This window comes from Aquarana catesbeiana, linkage group LG06 (genome assembly GCF_042186555.1).
Source record: "Aquarana catesbeiana isolate 2022-GZ linkage group LG06, ASM4218655v1, whole genome shotgun sequence".
Lineage (NCBI taxonomy): Eukaryota > Metazoa > Chordata > Amphibia > Anura > Ranidae > Aquarana > Aquarana catesbeiana.
In genome coordinates this window covers 101,605,869-101,623,649 of record NC_133329.1, presented here as the reverse complement: position 1 = coordinate 101,623,649, position 17,781 = coordinate 101,605,869, and the positions used below count along the sequence as shown (strand labels likewise).

The 17,781-nt window shown below is 43.4% G+C and overlaps 1 protein-coding gene across 2 annotated transcripts in view; it reads left to right on the top strand.

The window, feature by feature from the left end:
* RAB11FIP3 (RAB11 family interacting protein 3) overlaps positions 1-17,781 on the top strand; it is a 133,701-nt gene that overhangs the window by 48,601 nt on the left and 67,319 nt on the right. For both annotated transcript variants that reach the window (XM_073636553.1, XM_073636552.1), the window contains exon 2: positions 9,592-9,685. In XM_073636553.1, the coding sequence (XP_073492654.1) occupies positions 9,592-9,685 (94 nt within the window). The remainder of the gene's footprint in view (positions 1-9,591; positions 9,686-17,781) is intronic.

Below are 17,781 nucleotides of genomic sequence, written 5' to 3'. Positions count from 1 at the left end.
CTGCTAGCGGTATACATGCTCCCCTGTGGTGTTATGTTTTTTACAGAATTTATTATAAGATTTTGTCTTTAACGTATGTGTGTCAAAACACTCATTGTGCTACAGACAGAATTTGCTGATAACGATAAGCCAGAAAGAGGGTTAATACGGTTCAGATGTATTAAGACACGACTCGCTGCTTAAGCGGCGGCACAGCTGATTTTACACGGGAGGCGCTCAGATCTCTCCCTTCTCCCGTGTCTTTCTGACTGTTGCTAGGCTGCAGCAATGTGTCAGATAGAGACGGCCATTTTTATAATGCAACACGTCCCTGACAGGACTAGGTCAATGACAAAACTGCTTGACTCATCAAGGCCTCTGAAAATTCCTTATTTTATCGGCAAACCTGTTATTTTATCTATGCGCACTGCAACTCCCTGTGATGTGAATAGCGATTGTGACTCTCATTCCGCCATTATCTTGTCTGAAGAAAAGCCGATATTAACTTCAGTCACTGGCTTGTTTTCTGAGGAGACTGCTGCCTCATGAAGGGGGTCTCTGAACACTGGAACAAGCAGACATGTTGGGTGTTTTTCATATAATAACCAGTGAAGCTTGTATGGAAGAAAAACAAAAAGGTGGAATCTGGTTACTAAAGTAAACAGGTTTACTTCAATCTCATCTGTAGCAGCCATTTTGTTGAATGAACCAGAATTTGACAGAAGTCAGTCAAATGACAATAGTGAGATATAAAGCGCCAATTCCTTCAGAATGTTTCTGTCAGTTAAACATTAGCAGTACTTGCAGTTTTAAATGAGCAAGCATAATTAATTAAAATGTGGCCATTACCATCATTAGAGGGCAGCCGAGCGTGCAGACACAGTTTGGTTACCCTCAGGCATGTGGCCTGTTTGCATATTATCATGGGGAATATAAGGAATGGAAGGAATAGATCGGGTTTGGCCTCGTTCACACAGTTATTGTACAACGTACACCGGTGTGAAGGCCATGTTTGCCTGCATAGGGATGGAGAGGTTTCCGTGCATCGCTGTATAGTCAGTCCCTATCATGTCAGTTGGGACACAGCCGCTGCTCCCAATCATGGGAGCATGGCTCTGAATGCACACTGCATGCGTTCGGGGCCATGCACCCGCACAGGTGTGTCCCTGCAGCTGCAGCCTCTGCGTCCCATTCATATTATCAATAAATCTGTACACATATTTATGTTTTGTTTTAATTATTGTATTACAACATATACAGGACTAGGTTCATTCACAAATGTAGGTCTCTAATTTTCGATCTCAAGTGTATGCGTTTTGCATGCAAAGTCTACATTTTCAGGACGGAGTAGACAACATTTTTTTTTTTTTAACTTGACGTGGTCCAACCATCAATAATTTGTACACATGAAACAAAAGATACTGGCAAACCTCCACCATGACACAGAATTTAGGGATAGAGAAAAAACGTTTGTTTAGAAACCACTCATAGACAACCCCCCCCTCCCCCCATGCGTGTGGTAGGCCAACATGGGGGGCTGCACCACTTGGGAACCAGTGCCAGGCCGAACATGCTGCCATCTTCCCAGGTTGAGAGCCCGAAAATGTTGTCTTTGGTGAATGTCGGAGGGCTCATGGTGCTTATTTCATTGGGACCAATAACAACTGTTTTTCAAACCCTGTTTAGTTGATCATCTGCCAAAAAACCTAGCTCTAAAGTTTACATTTATGTTATATACAGGGCTGTTTTATATTAAATTCTTATACAGCTGGGATCCTAATCATAGAGTGAAGTTCAGGTATGTTCTCTGCTTTATAAAATGTAATGATCTGAATTGAAATGAAACCAGAGCTGTCCTTGCTGACCATTGTAAACAGCAAAAAGGATTGCTAGCTGCTAGGCTTTTATTACAGGGGAGACATACATGGTCCCTACTGCAATAAAAGCTTAGCACCTAGCAATCTTTTTTGCTTCTGCGATGCCTGCTAGCAAGTTTTAGATTGTACAGTACATGGAGCATGTTCAGCTCAATGTAAAATTGTTAAATGTCAACATCTCTTGAGTGATGGGATGAATTTAAGGCATAGTCCACCCCTTGGAAAAATCATAATAAATGCACCAACATTAATAAAATATCTAACATGTGCTTCATTATATTTTTGCATTCAAGCTGGCATAGCATTGCAACCACAATCAGTGCATTGTGGGTGCAGTACGCAGGCTCCTGCCTTTTTTAACCCAAGCCCCAGGTCTGTACAGAAGTAAGGACCTTCTGTTATGTTCGGTAAAGTACTGTTTTATCTATAGCTGAAACTATGTCAGTTCATTCACCACTATTTCTAATTGTAAATTATGGCAAGCCTAGAAACCCCACATTAAAGCAGAACATAACCCATCCAAGCCACCCCCCCATCCCCATGTGGTACATTTTTTTGGGGGGGAGGCCAACGGGTACATGTTTTGATAGGTATATGCTCCCACTTCCGAAGGTTGCCCACAACTTTCTGGAACATGTCACTGATCCCAGAAGGCTGCGGGACCATTCACAAAGCTAAAGACGCAAGCAATCGCAGCCGACTTCCCACACTAAACATGCTAGTGCTGAAGACCTGCGAAGAACCCGTCTGGGTGAGGGTTATACTGGATCCTTGGACAGGTAAGTGTCCTTTGATTAAAAGTCAGCAGCTACAGTATTTGTAACTGCTGACTTTTATTTTTTTCATTCTAGGGTGAAGGCCCTCTTCAAGGCTTCATTCAAATAGGTGAATGAGTCCCGCTAGGGTCCAGTGTTCAGATTCGGCTTACTTATGCATTGCCATGCAGCAACACTTTGTGCTATGGTCGCATACCATTTAGGATGATTAGGCTTCATTCACATGGGCAAAAGTGCCCTCCTGCAAATGCCTGCAGTAGGTAGACTGTGGATACTTATGGCTGGGGTTCCCAGGTGTTCTGATCAGTGGAGGGTGCTCGGCCTGTACAACTAAATGACAGGCTGGCAGACGCTTTGGCTCTTCGCTACTGTAATAATTTATACGCAGGTATCACTTCATTCAGTTCTCAACTTCGGTTAGTGACAGATGTCCAACCCTGGATACCAATAGATTGTGCCCAGTGTCAGACTGCTGGATGTGTATCCCTTGCCAACATTTTTTTAGGTTTTGGGGGGAGCAGGAAATAGTCATCACATCTGTCAGGTTTTTACTGCTGTCTGGAAAGGTTCACCCTCTCTATTGGCCATGGTGACCATTATCACTGGAACAGATGATGGGATTACCATAGTTTTTCTCTAGAGTAGGAAGTAAGGGGAAATCTTTCAATGGGGGCACCTCTTTAATAGGGATTTTTTCCTTACTTTGGATGGATTTCCTCACTTCTTTTTATAACCCCGGTACAGGAAGTAAAGGGAGATCTCCCCAACAGTAAGACACAACAAAATACAACCGCTCCCTACCCTTACTAAAACGCACAAAAAAACCCAAAAAAACTTGCCTATAGATAGTTACTAGGGTTGTACCGATACAAGTATCGGTATCGGTGCCGATACTGAGTATTTGCACAAGTATCGGTACTCGTGCAAATGCACAGATACCTGAAACCGATACTCGGTTCTATGAGCTGTCAGTGGGTCTCCCCTGTTGACAGCTGAAGTGTTTAAGAAATCTGGTAATTGGAGCTGTCAAAAAAAAAAAAAAAAAAAAAAAAAGCAATGTTTATTAACAACATTGCTCAGCTGCTGAAACACTAAAATAAAAAGACACAGTGGGGGTTATTTACGAAAGGCAAATCCACTTTGCACTGCAAGTGCACTTTGAAGTGCAGTCGCTTTAAATCTAAGGGGTAGATCTGAAATGAATGGAAGCTCTGGTGATTTTATCATCCAATCATGTGCAAGCTATGCTGTTTTTTATTCTCCTTGCATGTCCCCCTCCGATCTACAACGACTGCACTTCCAAGTGCACTTGCAGTGCAAAGTGGATTTACCTTTAGTAAATAACCCCATTGTTTCTTTTTGAATCTTTCTTTTCTTCATCTGTAGATGAACAAATGTTCCTCTGTTTAACCCCATATACACCCTTAATTGACTCTAATTAGCCTTAAGCCTATTCTCCTCAATTTAATTATTTTCCTGCTTTTTTTTTTTCACGTCTATTTTATAAACGATAAACAATTAAAACTTCTTTTTGTTTGCTTTTTTAGTGAATATTTTTACACACACACATGTGTGTATATATATATATATATATATATATATATATATATATATATATATATATATATAACATTTATTTACACATTTCACATGGAAAAAGCACAACATTTAAAAAAAAATCTATTTATTATTTAATTTGTAAATAACTTTTCAATGCTTTGTACCATTGCTGACAGCTGAAGTGAAAATAAACAGTTGCGGTAGGTATCGGTAATCGGTATCGGCGAGTACTAAAAAAGAAGTATCGGTGCATCCCTAATAGTTACAAAGTAATTAAAAAGTAATCAATGCTTATCACATGTAAAAAAAGGATGAAATGAATTGCAGAATGTATTTTTGCCGAGAAAATGTCCATGTATCGAAGAGGAAAGGAAATGGAGTTGCTTTGACCTTTTAAAAATAACGTTGGAGATGCTCTTAAATGTGCAAACAAATATCAGCTATAAATACGTCCCTGTGAATAGGTGTTGGGATATGACTACCTCTGTCAAAGCCTAAATACAAGGTTATTTAGCATTGTGACAGGTTCCCTTTAAATGGTGATCTCAAGTTCTTGTGAGTGATGTCAGATCTTCCAGGCGGTGTGTGTGGGAAGGTGAGAGCCTGTGCCGGCTCGTTACATGGAGTGTCAGAAGTTACATCATGGTTACATCTGTGCAGGCCTGCTGCGACAGGCTTCCTGCGATCTGCAGACAGCTCGGGGTTAAATCAGCGCAGCAGCGAGGTGGAAGAAATTGGCAAGAGCAAAGGAAAGCAGGACTGGTAGAGGGGCTGGTGATGGGGTCTGACAAGAGTGTTTATTTTCCTGGGATGGAGAGGTGGGAGAGAAAGCTGCAAGGAAGGACTTGAGAGTCTTGCTCGGCAGGTTGGTCAAGAGTCAGAGATAATGGACTTGTTCAGTTAGTATTTTCCCAGAGTATAGAGATCATTGGATAAAGGGTCCATAGAGCTGTTTATAAGTAATGACAGTATACCATGTGTACAACATAACAGTATAGCAATTCAATCAATTAGTACTCAGATCTACTAGGCAACAAAGAGGACCTGTCTAATATGTTTCTAATTTAATGCCCAACTTTAGCCATTTTTTATTTTATTTATTTTTTTGGTTGATTGGGATAATTATTGCTGTCCATTACCCAGTTAGGGGAGATTTCACGTCACTTTCTCCCCCTATAACAGCATGATAAAAAAGAAAACGAGGGGAGCTGTTGCATCGGGACAGGGAGGTGCTGGCAGTACTAGTATGTAAAATTTCGAATGTGAGCGCCAGACCAAAGGTCCAAGAGTCCAAATCTTTTAATATTGGTGTTTGCTCAAGAAAACCTAAAACTGCCAGTGCATTTTGGGGCCACCAACACTCCCTCTTCATCAGGGCTACAGTAGAAACAAGGAAACAAACAGGGAAATAGTTGGAACAGGCATGAAAGATTGCATTACATAACATAATAAAATATGATCTGGAAGAAATTCATAAACTGCAGCCAGAACCGGTAAAACCAGATTGGAGACAATTCAAAATATATCATGCAAGTACGATCAAGTAAACAAACAAATCAACCTCTAAAGTAGGTTTATATAGATAGATAAATATAGATAGATGGATGTGTGTGTCTAATATATATATAATTTTATACCTTTAATTGCTATGGAATGGTAATTTATGATACCTTTAGTTGCTATCATAATAATATGATGAAAGTATTGACTTTTCGACATAAGGGACAATAATTATAACATCATATTATAATATCATTGTATTATTATGATAGCAATTACCCTAATTCCACCAGCTGTATGCATATTTGTGGTGGGTGGGCCTTAAAGGGGTTGTAAAGGTATTTTTTTTTAAAATAACAAACACATTATACTTGCCTCCACTGTGCAGCTCGTTTTGCACAGAGTGGCCCCGATCCTCGTCTTCTGGGGTCCCTTGGCGGCTGTCTCAGCTCCTCCCCGCAAGAACTAAACACCTTCATGCAAGCTCCCTCGCATGGCGTTTAGTTCTTGCGGGCGAGCTCCCGTGATACAGCCGGAGGCTAAAGCCGCTGACTGCATCACTTGGCCCCGCCCCCCCGGCGCGCCGCATCATTGGATGTGATTGACAGCAGCGCGAGCCAATGACTGCGCTGCTTTCAATCCATCCACTCTAGCCAGTCAACGGCCAGGCTGAGCGGCGAAATGGAAATCGGGGGCGAGCGCAGCAGGTGAACGGGCTCAGGTCAGTAAAACGGGGGGGGGGGGGGGGGCTGCCTGGGGGGGCAGGTATTGTCAGATGTTTTTTCACCTTAATGCAAAACGTGAACCTTTACAACCCTTAATGCCTAGCCACCGCACATATGCATCTATGAGGAGCAGCTTTTCTGTGCAGAGTGTGCTTCTAGCACAATGACTAAGCTGTCACAGACAGCTGCCTATCACTGTCTACTATTAGCAGCTTTTGATCATATGACGGCCCGTCAGAGGTCACATGTTCAAAAAGCCAGCGGCCATCTCTGCCTCATGATATTCAGATCCTCCTCACGGTGGCAAAGGGTTAAAGGTATTATAACTTTTCCGTGTGTGTGTATATACGGTATGTGTGAATGAAAATATATATATATATATATATATATATATATATATATATATATATATATATATATATATATATATATATGAAAATATATATATATATATATATATAAAATTCATAAATATATTATACATACATTGACACAAGCGCTTGAGGACATCTATCTCAGAACAGCATAGTTTAGAACTCTGAACAAAATCCACCATGCTTCAGAATCTTCTTCTGTTCTGTGTAATGCTGGCCGTACACTATATGAAAAAATCAGCCGAAATTCGGTCATTTGGACAGTTCGTTAGTTTTTCGGCAAGTTAATGGGCACGAAATCGATAATCTTTGGGATGTTTTTGAGCCGATAATAACAAAGGAAAAGTTTGGAAATTTTCGGCCGAACGAACGATAAATTGAAAGGTTAATGTGTTTCCCATCCGAACTGTCTGCACTAGGTATATGTAAAAAAAACAAACAAAAAATGCATTCATTTATGTCCACTGAACGATTTATCGGTCATTACATGATGGCACTATCGTTTGCGCTCACCGAATGTTCGTTTTTCGAAAATGGGTTTGGGCGATTTTTCGTATAGTGTATGGCCAACATAAGGCCTCATGTACACGTTTAGAAGTAGCGTTGCACCGATACCGGTATCAGTGGCGATCCTAAGCATTTGCACGAGTACTTGTAGTCGTGTAAATGCTCCGATACTGAAGCCGAAACAGTCATACTCGGTTCACATGTGCGGGCTGGATTCGCGGTGTGATGTCGTTCAGCCGCTCAGGTGCGATTCCAGTGCAAATTATAGTGTATGAGATTAGAAATCACCTGAACCGGAATGAAATCGCACAGGACTCTTTTTCAAATCGCACTGCGGCAGGCCCACACATATGTGAACAGGCTGTAAAAACTGACTGAAACGCACATGAAAACAAATGTATCTGTAAGTGAAATCTGTGTGGCTTTCCCATCAGTTTTCATGCATCTGTGGTGTGAACGAGCCCTAAAAAACTATCACATGACACTAAAAATAGGTATCGGCGAGTACTTGAGAAAACGTATCGGCACTCAGTCTTCAAAAACTGGTATTGGTGCATCCCTATTTAGAAGCTCAAGCATAACATTCCTGGCACTTTCACATGCCCGGGGAGTCGCAGGTGGCGCATACAGCCAATCATACAAGGAATGGAGGGATGTGGCCATACTTGTGTAAATGCAGGTGCTCCAGCGCACCACTGTATACACGTGCATTTTTTGCTAGCTCTGTCTGCTGGGGCTACTGACTTTAAACATGGTGGAGCTCAGCAAAAGCCTCGGGGCTTTTGGATGTCTACACAAAGATGCTTTTACAGTTAACTGCTTGCCAACCAGCGCACAACGATGTACGTCGGCACAAAGGCTGGGCAGATGGGCGTACCTGTATGTCCACTTTAAGACGCGACTTAGTGGGCGCGCGTGTACTCCGTGAGCATGCCCGCGGGTTCCGTGGACTCGATGTCCGCCGGTGGCCCGCGGTCGTGACACTGAGCAGCAGAATGGGGAGATGTAAACAAGGCATTTCGGTGTTCTACCTAGCAACATGACAGGGAGCTACTGCTCCCTGTCATCGGGAGCAGTGATCGCTGTCATGTCAGTGGTAGCCCATCCCCCCCACAGTTAGAATCACTCCCTAGGACACAGTTAACCCCTTGATCGCCCCCTAGTGTGAACCCCTTCCCTGCCAGTGTCATTTACACAGTAATCAGTACATTTTTATAGCACTGATCGCTGTATAAATGTCACTGGTCCCAAAATCGTGTCAAAAGTGTCCGATGTATGAGAACCTGCCACTGAGGAACCGCACATTAAAAAAAAAAAGTGTCCGATGTGTCCGACGCAATGTCGCAGTCACGATTAAAAATCGCAGATCGCCGCCATTACTAATAAAAAGAAAAAAAAAATTATTATAAAAATATTATTTATTTTTTTACCAAAAATATGTAGAAGAATACATATCGGCCTAAACTGAGAAAGAATTTAGGTTTTTATATATTTTTTTGGGGATATTTATTATAGCAAAAAAAAAATAATAATTGCTTTTTTTTTGAAAATTGACGCTCCTTTTTTGTTTATAGCGCAAAAAATAAAAACCATAGAGGTGATCAAATACCACCAAAAGAAAGCTCTATTTGTGGGAAAGAAAAGGACATCAATTTTGTTTGGGTGCAACGTCGCGCAGTTGTCGGTTAAAGCGACGCAGTGCCGTATTGCAAAAAGTGCTCAGGTCAGGAAGGGGGTAAATTCTTCCGGGGCTGAAGTGGTTAAATAACCTGCACCCAATTTGTTATGTAAAGATTTCTGTTGAAATTATTGCCCTGGAAAAGTCTTTAACTGCAGCACAAAAATGTCGGGTCACCAACCTTGTTCTACTGTTTGGCAGGGCTGTGTATATCTCAGAAATGGCTGGACAAAGTGACAAATCCTTTGGAATATAAATCTGTTCTGTATATGAATGTCAGCTGTGTGTTTAGCAGTTTGCCTGGAGTTCAGCTTTTTTTTTTTTTTTTGAAAATTGTTTTTATTGCAATATTTTAAGTATGAGGTACAAAATAGAGCCTATTGGGCATACCCAAGCTGGAACATAAAAAAACAACAAACATAAAAAGCAAAAACTAGAAGCAACCAATAAAAACTTGGTACGCTCAAACTACCTATGAGGTTGAAACAAACATGTCTTCTGGAGTTCAGCTTTAAAGTAAACCTGTCATAAGCCTTAAGAGTGAAGCCAAGAGTGTGAGTCGTCTGCAGTTGTATGGCCTCCAATCACCAATATCTTTTTCTTTTTCTCTCACAGGTTAAATACCTCACAGGGTACCTGGATCCAGCTGGTCTGGGGGTTATAAATTTCCGTGACTTTTATCGGGGTATCTCCGAAATCCAAAATGAAGGTGAGTCCGAGCATTTCTCTTTCTTGGGCTATATACTTTCATGGGTGGTAACCTCTCCTGGCACTATTGCGTAGTTAGCAACTTCAGGGCTGTCCGATTCCACGAGGCTTGTGATGGTATCAGCCATGATGTGGCAGCTTCCTGTTGGCTGACATTCAAACTAAACTCAAATAGCCACAAGGAAGAAACTCTAGATTCTTTACGGCAGTTCTAAACATTGCCAGCACTCACTGGGGTTTATCTACTTAAACTGAAGTGTGCAAAAAGTGTGCAGCTGTACATGGTAGTCAGTCGGCTTTCAGGTTTTTTTTGTCAACACTTAAAAGCGAATTCCACCTAAAAATAGAACTTCCGCTTTTCGGAATCCCCCCCCCCCGGTGTCACATTTGGCACCTTTCAGGGGGGAGCAGATACCTGTATAATCCAGGTATTTGCTCCCACTTCCAGGCATAGATAGCCGCAATATCCGCAGATATCTATGCTATATCTGGCACCTTTTCGGCCCCCCCCCCTCTCCCCCCCGCTGTCTTCTGGGAGACACACAGGTCCCAAAAGACAGCAGGGACCTGTGGAATGGCGCATGCCGACTCCCGCGTGCGCAGTAGGGAACCAGGCTGTGAAGCCGCAAGGCTTCACTTCCTGATTCCCTTACTGAAGATGACGGTGCTTCCATCCGAGAGCCAAGGGACAGAACGGTTTCGGGTGCCCAACATCGCGGGCATCCCGGACAGGAAAGTGTCCATAATTTAAAAGTCAGCAGCTGCAGTATTTGTAGCTGCTGACTTTAAAAAAAAAAAAAAAAATTTGGCTGAACTCCGCTTTAACTGAACAAGCTGAAGTATGAAGCTGATTGGCTACCATGAACAGCTGCACCAGATTTTTCACTCTCCAGTTTTAGTAAATCTGCCCCAACTGTGTGGGAACAGCAGTGGCAGTCAGATTTGTACCTTGTACAAATCATTGGCTTGTGCTGCCGCTGTTTGCATCTAACCGGTCATCTGATGGTTATGTGTGAATAGAGCATCTGACAGCCAGTGTGCTTCCAGGGTCAATGTTTCTGCAGAGGCTGCACACAATCTGGCCACAGCTAATTAGCTAGTTTGTATGTGGCATAGCACAGGGTTTTGCTGCATCCAGAGGTGACATAAACTATCTGCATCCATGCGGCCATGTGAATGTAGGCTTATGATCCTTTAATCTTCTTCTACTTTATTAAATCTTAACATTAATGCAACGTTTAAAGTGATCTTAGAAGTTTATCATACCATACCATACAGCACAAATTTCCCTCAATACGTGGTGGTGCACGGCTAAACAGTGGTGCCATATAAATCCAATCATAAGAAAAAAACCAGGACTCAAAACTGAAAATCCAGCAGATGGTTTACACCATTTTCAGAAGATAGAAACTACCAGTGGGTCTCCTTCTTTTGGTTTGGAACGTTAGTTATTATTTTCACTTTGGTTTTCTCTTTTTGAATACATCCTTTCTTGAAGAAAGTGGTGCTTCAAGAGAATGTAAACACTATTGGGTGTTACTTCCTCTTTTTTTCTCTGCAAAGGTAAAGCTTAATGGGCTACTATGCATTACATAGTAGCCTATTATGTGTCACTTACCTGAAACCAAAGCCTGCGATGTCTCCGTTGTCCCACTGGCAGGGAGCATCCATCTTTGCCCCTCTTCCTTCCGGGGCTACAAACTCCGGCTCTGTGACTGGCTGGAGTCGCATGATGTCACTCCTGCGCATGCGCGCGGGAGCCGCCAGTGACGGCATGACCCCTATTAGAAATGGCATGTTGTGCCCTTTCTTAAGGGCGCATGCGCCGTAGTGATCGGCGCTCGGCTTTTTAGTAAATATCTCCTAAACTGTGGAGGTTTAGGAGATATTTCAAGCACCTACAGGTAAGCCTTGACATAGGCTTACTTGTGTAAAAGTGGTTGTACAAGGTGTACAACCACTTTCAGGCTCCTGCTGGAAGCTAGTCCTGGTCATTTGGTCAGGTGGTTTCTGCTTAAAAGAGACGTATGGAAACACAACAGAATAAAAAAAGTCATACTCGCCTAGATGGCTGCAGCATGGATCTGAGCTGCAGCTGGCACTTGCTCTCTCTACCTGGAGAACTGAGCAATCAAACACCCCTGAACGCTCAGTTCTCTCCCTCCGCTCTTACTGTCAGTAACGGGTTCTCTACTCTCCCCTCCAGACTGGAGCGCTGAGCTGTGGAGGGGGTGGGAGGGGTTGGCTGAGACTGAGCCAGGTGGTGGTCCAGGCATCTGGGTGGATTCTAACCATATGGTCAGGATCTTTCCCGAGCCTAGATCGGCTGAGTGACGTTAGCGGACTTTAGCCCGCTGTTGGCTGCAAAACGGGTCATAGGAGTGCAGAATGTACTGCACTCTTGTGATCCATAGGAGAAGTACAGTCAAATGAGCTTTGGGTCTATTTCTCCTTTTTAAAGGGTAAATTTACATTTAGAGAAGACCATCTGTACAGTGCACTAGCATCCCTAGGGCCTGTAAGCATCATGCTCGCAGTTCGAGCTGTCATTTGGCCAGCGCATTCATATGACCGCACTGACCAATAAGAATCTCTTCTTTCTTCAGGGATGTAGTCTCAGAAGAGATTCTCATTTGTCAAGTTGAGGTCAAGTAACTGACCTGGCCTATGACTACTCGCCATTGTGAGCATTATGATGCTTTCCGGCTCCAGGGCTGTTAGTACAGTGTATCGGTCATCTTCCCTAACAGTAAACTTAGCCTTTTAGGCCTCATGCACACTGGACGTTATGTTAACGTTATAAAAAACGCCAGTAGCTTTGCAATGAGTTTTTGCAATAGCGTTTTTTAGGGTTTTTTTTTTTCAATGGATCAAAAATGTTAAATGCTGGTGAGCCGCGTTTTTGAGCGTTTATCGGCGTTCTTAGGCAGTTTTTGACGTTAGAGCGTTTTTACAGCTGAAAAACGCCTCTCAGAACCCAATAGTTTTGGGTTTTTTTTTTTTACAGCCAAAAAACGCCCCAGCCAAAAACAGCTGATAACAGCCTATGTGTGCATGGACACATAGAATAACATGCTAGAGAGTTTATTGACTGTAGAAAAAAACGTCTGAAGCCAAAAACAGTAGCTGTAAAAACATCCAAAAAACGTTGTGTGCATGAGGCCTAAGGGATGGAACATAATTGATGTTGTTTGGCCAGTTTTGCCTGATTGGCTCTTGAGCCCTTTTGGCAGGGCCTCCTCTGGAATTAGCTACTGAAACAAGTTCCCTTCACAAATGTATACAAAAATTTCCATGTTCAAAACCATATATTTTTACGTGTTGATGTGTGTCCCTGTAAATACATGAGGTTAACCGGGAATCCTTTAATACCAGATTTGCATCTGAAAAGATACATTGTAGGTGGAAATGACAATAGTACAGGTAGGATCAGTGTTCTACGGGCTTATGTGTAACGTTTCTGTACAAGGTTGAGATGTTTCATTTTGTAAGATATCTATAACTCAGTACTGATGTTGCAGCTCCTCCCTCTTTCCAGTTTTTCTTCGTATGCTAAATTATCCTTTTACCTGGCAGCGCCTTACACGTGCTGGTGACTTAAACTTTCCTAAAAACCCAGGCCTGGAAAGCCTGGAGACTGTCTAATCATAAAATATTGTTCCTGGCAGCCGTTTTGGAAATGAGAGGTGGATCTCGATGTTCTACATCCACTAAAAATACACTAAAGAAGACCTCTACAGTGCACCGATGTCTCGGCTAAAAGTTCAGCTTTTGAATAAAATTGGGGTTGGGGGTTTATTTTGGAAGCCCCTGTTTCTAATAGGGAGGGGGAGCAGAACCTGTATGTTGTCGTCAAATTTGCATGTTGGCAGTCAGATGCAGTGGTGCCCTAGTTCAGGGATCTCCTGACTCTTTATGCAAAGGGCTAGTTTACTGTCCTTCAGGTTTTAGGGGGGCTGGACTTGGGGTCATTGGGAGTAGAAATTGTCCCGGTATCAATAGAGTAAATACTGCATCTTTAGTATATTAGGAGGGGGAATACTGCCCCATCATTGGTGTCAGTGGGAGAAATACTGCCCCATCATTGGTGTCAGTGGGAGAAATACTGCCCCATCATTGGTGTCATTGGGAGAAATACTGCCCCATCTTTGGTGTCATTGGGAGAAATACTGCCCCATCTTTGGTGTCAGTGATAGGAATAGAGCCCCATGGTTGTCTATGGCAGAAATAGTGCCTCATTGTTGGTGTCAGCGGAAATATTGCTTTATAATTGGTGTCAGTGGGAGGAATAGTGTCTTGTATTAGTAGAAAGAAATGTCCCCCAAGGGCTGGATAAAGGCAAGCAAAAGACCACAGTTTGGAGACCGCGACCCTAGATGATCTCACACTGCAGATACTGTATACAACTGTGAGACTGAGGGAACAGGAGTGCCTAGTTTTTTTTGGAGGAGTTCAAGAAAACTAGTACTTTTTTGGGGAGGTACTTCATGGACACAGTTAAAATGTCTACATGTTCCCTTTATAAAAACAAGTCTTCACTTCAGTTCTGATCCAATTTGAGTTAAACCTGTAAATACAGCCATGGCCAAAGGTTTTGAGAATGAAACAAATGTTAATTTTCACTGTCTGCTACCTCAGTTTTTTTTTTTTTTTTTTTAAAACTCTTTTTATTGAAAAAGGTATAAGACAATGACATTAATCAAAGCGCTCAACATGAGCATAGAGAACAATGCGGTACATTTACAGTGCACAAAGGTTGTGCGTTATTACAATTATACAGCATTCCCCTTCAAACCAATCCCCATACATATGTTTAATAACATAAAATCACAGAATTATTAACTGCTACAGTTCTTAATACCCCTAGTGGTATTCTCAAGCGTTGGTTGCAGTAAGAGCGTAAGAACACCAAGCATCCCACACCTTGTTATACTTAGCTGGGCAACCTCTGTGTTCAAAAATACGTTTTGCATGAGGTAATACCCAATTTACTAACCAAAGCAAAATACGTATAGATGGAGGGGTGGTGTCAAGTTCTCACGTACCTGACTGATGAGCCTGGTAGTGCAGAGGAAGGCCTCCCTTACGTATCTGACTCGCGGCCCCTGGTAGAGCAGACAGGAGGCACAGGTGTGCAGAATGGTACGAGTGCCTGGCGGGTCAGTTGTTGGACGGGCAGCCCCAGGGTCCCAGATGCTGTAGAGATGACCACCAGCTGGAAGGAAGATCCGAACAGCAGACAGACTGGAGGCTGGAGCACCCGATATCCTCACACACACCCAGATGTCGGATCTAGTAATCAGTACACCGTTCAGAGGGTACTGGATTCAAGTGGAAGCAGGTGGACTGGTTAAAGCACAGACAGGAGATGCTGGAGCAGGAGCTTTAGGCAAACAGGTCAGGTCACAGGCCGGGTCAACAACTGACGGGCAGCGTGGTATCCAAGGAGCAGGCAGGTTCAAGGTCAGAGGTGAGCCGAGGTCAGGTGCAGACAGGAAGCAGGGGAAGTCCAAAGATCAAGTCGGGTTATTCAGGAGATCAAACACAGAAGCAGGTAAACAGGAGCAGGGGTCACAGGGAGCTGCAGATCAGACCGCACTGATCCTGTGTGCATACCCTGTTTAAATAGGCCGTTTGGCGCCGAGTGCCGCGCATGTGCATCGGTGCGCGCCAGGGCGGCCAGCCCTGTGTTTTCTACTGGGAACTTCCTGATAGGTGGGCTGAATCCACTTAAGTGCCACAGCTTTTTGAGCCAAAAATAATGTTTCCATTAACATAGTCCTAGTATGTCTCGGCCACAACTCCTCATCCAGGACCCCTAGCAAACACACCAGTGGGGTACATGGAACAGGAATTGACAAAGCTGCAGTCAATGTCTCCGTCACCTGATGCCAATTCCTTGCTATGACTGACAAAGCCACATAACGTGTGAAGTCCACTCGCGGACAGGTACACCTAGTGCAGGTAGAGGTAGGTAGACAATGCATTGCGTGCAATTGAACTGAGGTCAGATATGATTGATGTAACATATAAAAGTGGATCAGTTTATTGTTAACAGCTGGGGATACAGATAAATGGGTTGAGCATGCTTCCTCCCAGTCCTCATCAGATAAATCAGGGATAAGTTGTTGCCACCACCAGAGGAGCCCCGCTAGTCTTAGCAGACAACAAATGGAGATATAAAGTTGATATAAGTCCCCTAGGGCCCTGAGATCGCAGCACCCCTATCAGTGGGCAATCAGAAAAGTCAACCCAGTCTCATGGGTGCCAAATTGAGTTTGTATCAAATGTCTAAGTTGAAGATACCTATAAAAGGTGGTTCGGGGCAGTTTGCTGCCTCAGTTTTTATGATGGTAATTTGCATATACTGCAGAATGTTATGAAGAGTGATCAGATGAATTGCAATTAATTGCAAAGTAACATTTCCACTCCATTTGTGAAGAAGGCTTCGGGGTGCCCAAGCAAGTCCAGCAAGCACCAAGACCTTCTACAGTTGATTCAGCTGCGGGATCAGGGCACCACCAGTGCAGAGCTTGCTCAGGAGTGGCAGCAGACAGGTGTGATTGCATCTGCATGCACAATGAGGCGAAGACTTTTGGAGGAGGGCCTGGTGTCAAAAAGTGCAGCAAAAAAGCCACTTATTTCCAGGAAAAACATCAGGGACAGACTGATATTCTGCAAAAGGTACAGAGATTGGACTGCTGAGGACTGGGGTAAAGTCATTTTCTCTGATGAATCCCCTTTCCGATTGTTTGGGGCATCCAGAACACAAACCTTGTCTGGAGAAGAAAAGGTGAGTACAGTAAAGCATCCTGAGACCATTCATGTGTGAGATTGCTTCTCAGCCAAGGGAGTGGGTTCACTCATAATTTTGTCTAAGAACACAGCCATGAATAAAGAATGGTACAAAAACATCCCCCGAGAGGAACTTCTCTCAACCATCCAAGAACAGTTTGGTGATGAACAATGCCTTTTCCTGATGGAGTCCCTTCCCATAAGTGATAACGAAGTGGTTGGGGAACAAAACATGGAAATTTTGGGCCCTTGGCCAGGAGACACCCCAGACCTTAAACTGGTTCCATCGCTCCTTGATTTCCTAGACGGAACTACCGGACGTCCCTACGGTGCAGTGCACAGTGCTTTCACTCTTTATGCTCTATGATTGCTTTTGTCTAGTACGTATATTGATGGGGGATATGTGATGTGATGGGTTTTTATTAATAATAAACGGGATTACGCTATGTGCGCTTTTCTTTTGTTTATGATCCTTCTTGGAGCCCTACCATCTACTTATCTCCTGGAAAAGTGTTGATATCAGTTTGGCTCAGAGATTTTCTTCCCTTGGAGGCTTTTTTATATTTTAGCTCTGGTGAGTTTAACCCCCTGAGGGGAGTGTGTTCACACATGGTGGAATTGGATTGATCGGTGGAAGGTGCACGCTGTGACACTCTATGGGTCCTTTCACACTGGGGCGGTTTGCAGGCGCTAATAATAGCGCCTGCAAACCGACCCGTAAGTGCCGCTGCTTTCACACTGGAGCGATGCGCTGGCAGGACGGTAAAAAAAGTCCTGCCAGCAGCATCTTCGGAGCGGTGAAGGAGCGGAGTGTATACCGCTCCTGCCCATTGAAATCAATGGGACGGCGCGGCTATACCGCCGGCAAAGCGCCTCTGCAGAGGTGCTTTTCGGTGGTTTTAACCCTTTCTTGGCCGCTAGCAGGGGGGGTAAAACCGCCCCGCTAGCGGACGCATACCGACAGTAAAGCCCCTGCCCCAGTGTGAAAGGACCCTATAGGATCTACTTTGAACACTCTCTGAACCACTGTTTTTGCTTCACTGTTCCTAAGGACTTTTCTGTGTGAAGTTGGCCACACATTATTTATATGTTTACATTTGCTCAACACTAGCGCTGTTTTTAGTATATGGCCATCACATTTACTGTCCATACGTTTTTTATACTATTGTGTGTATTTTATTGTTTTAAACGGCAGCTCAGTCTCCACACCCTTGTTTTCACAAACCATTTGGGTGTTTTTGGGAGGTTTTCTGTACTTTTGCTATGTCATTACCTATGCTGGCTACTTCTGAATAGTGGTTG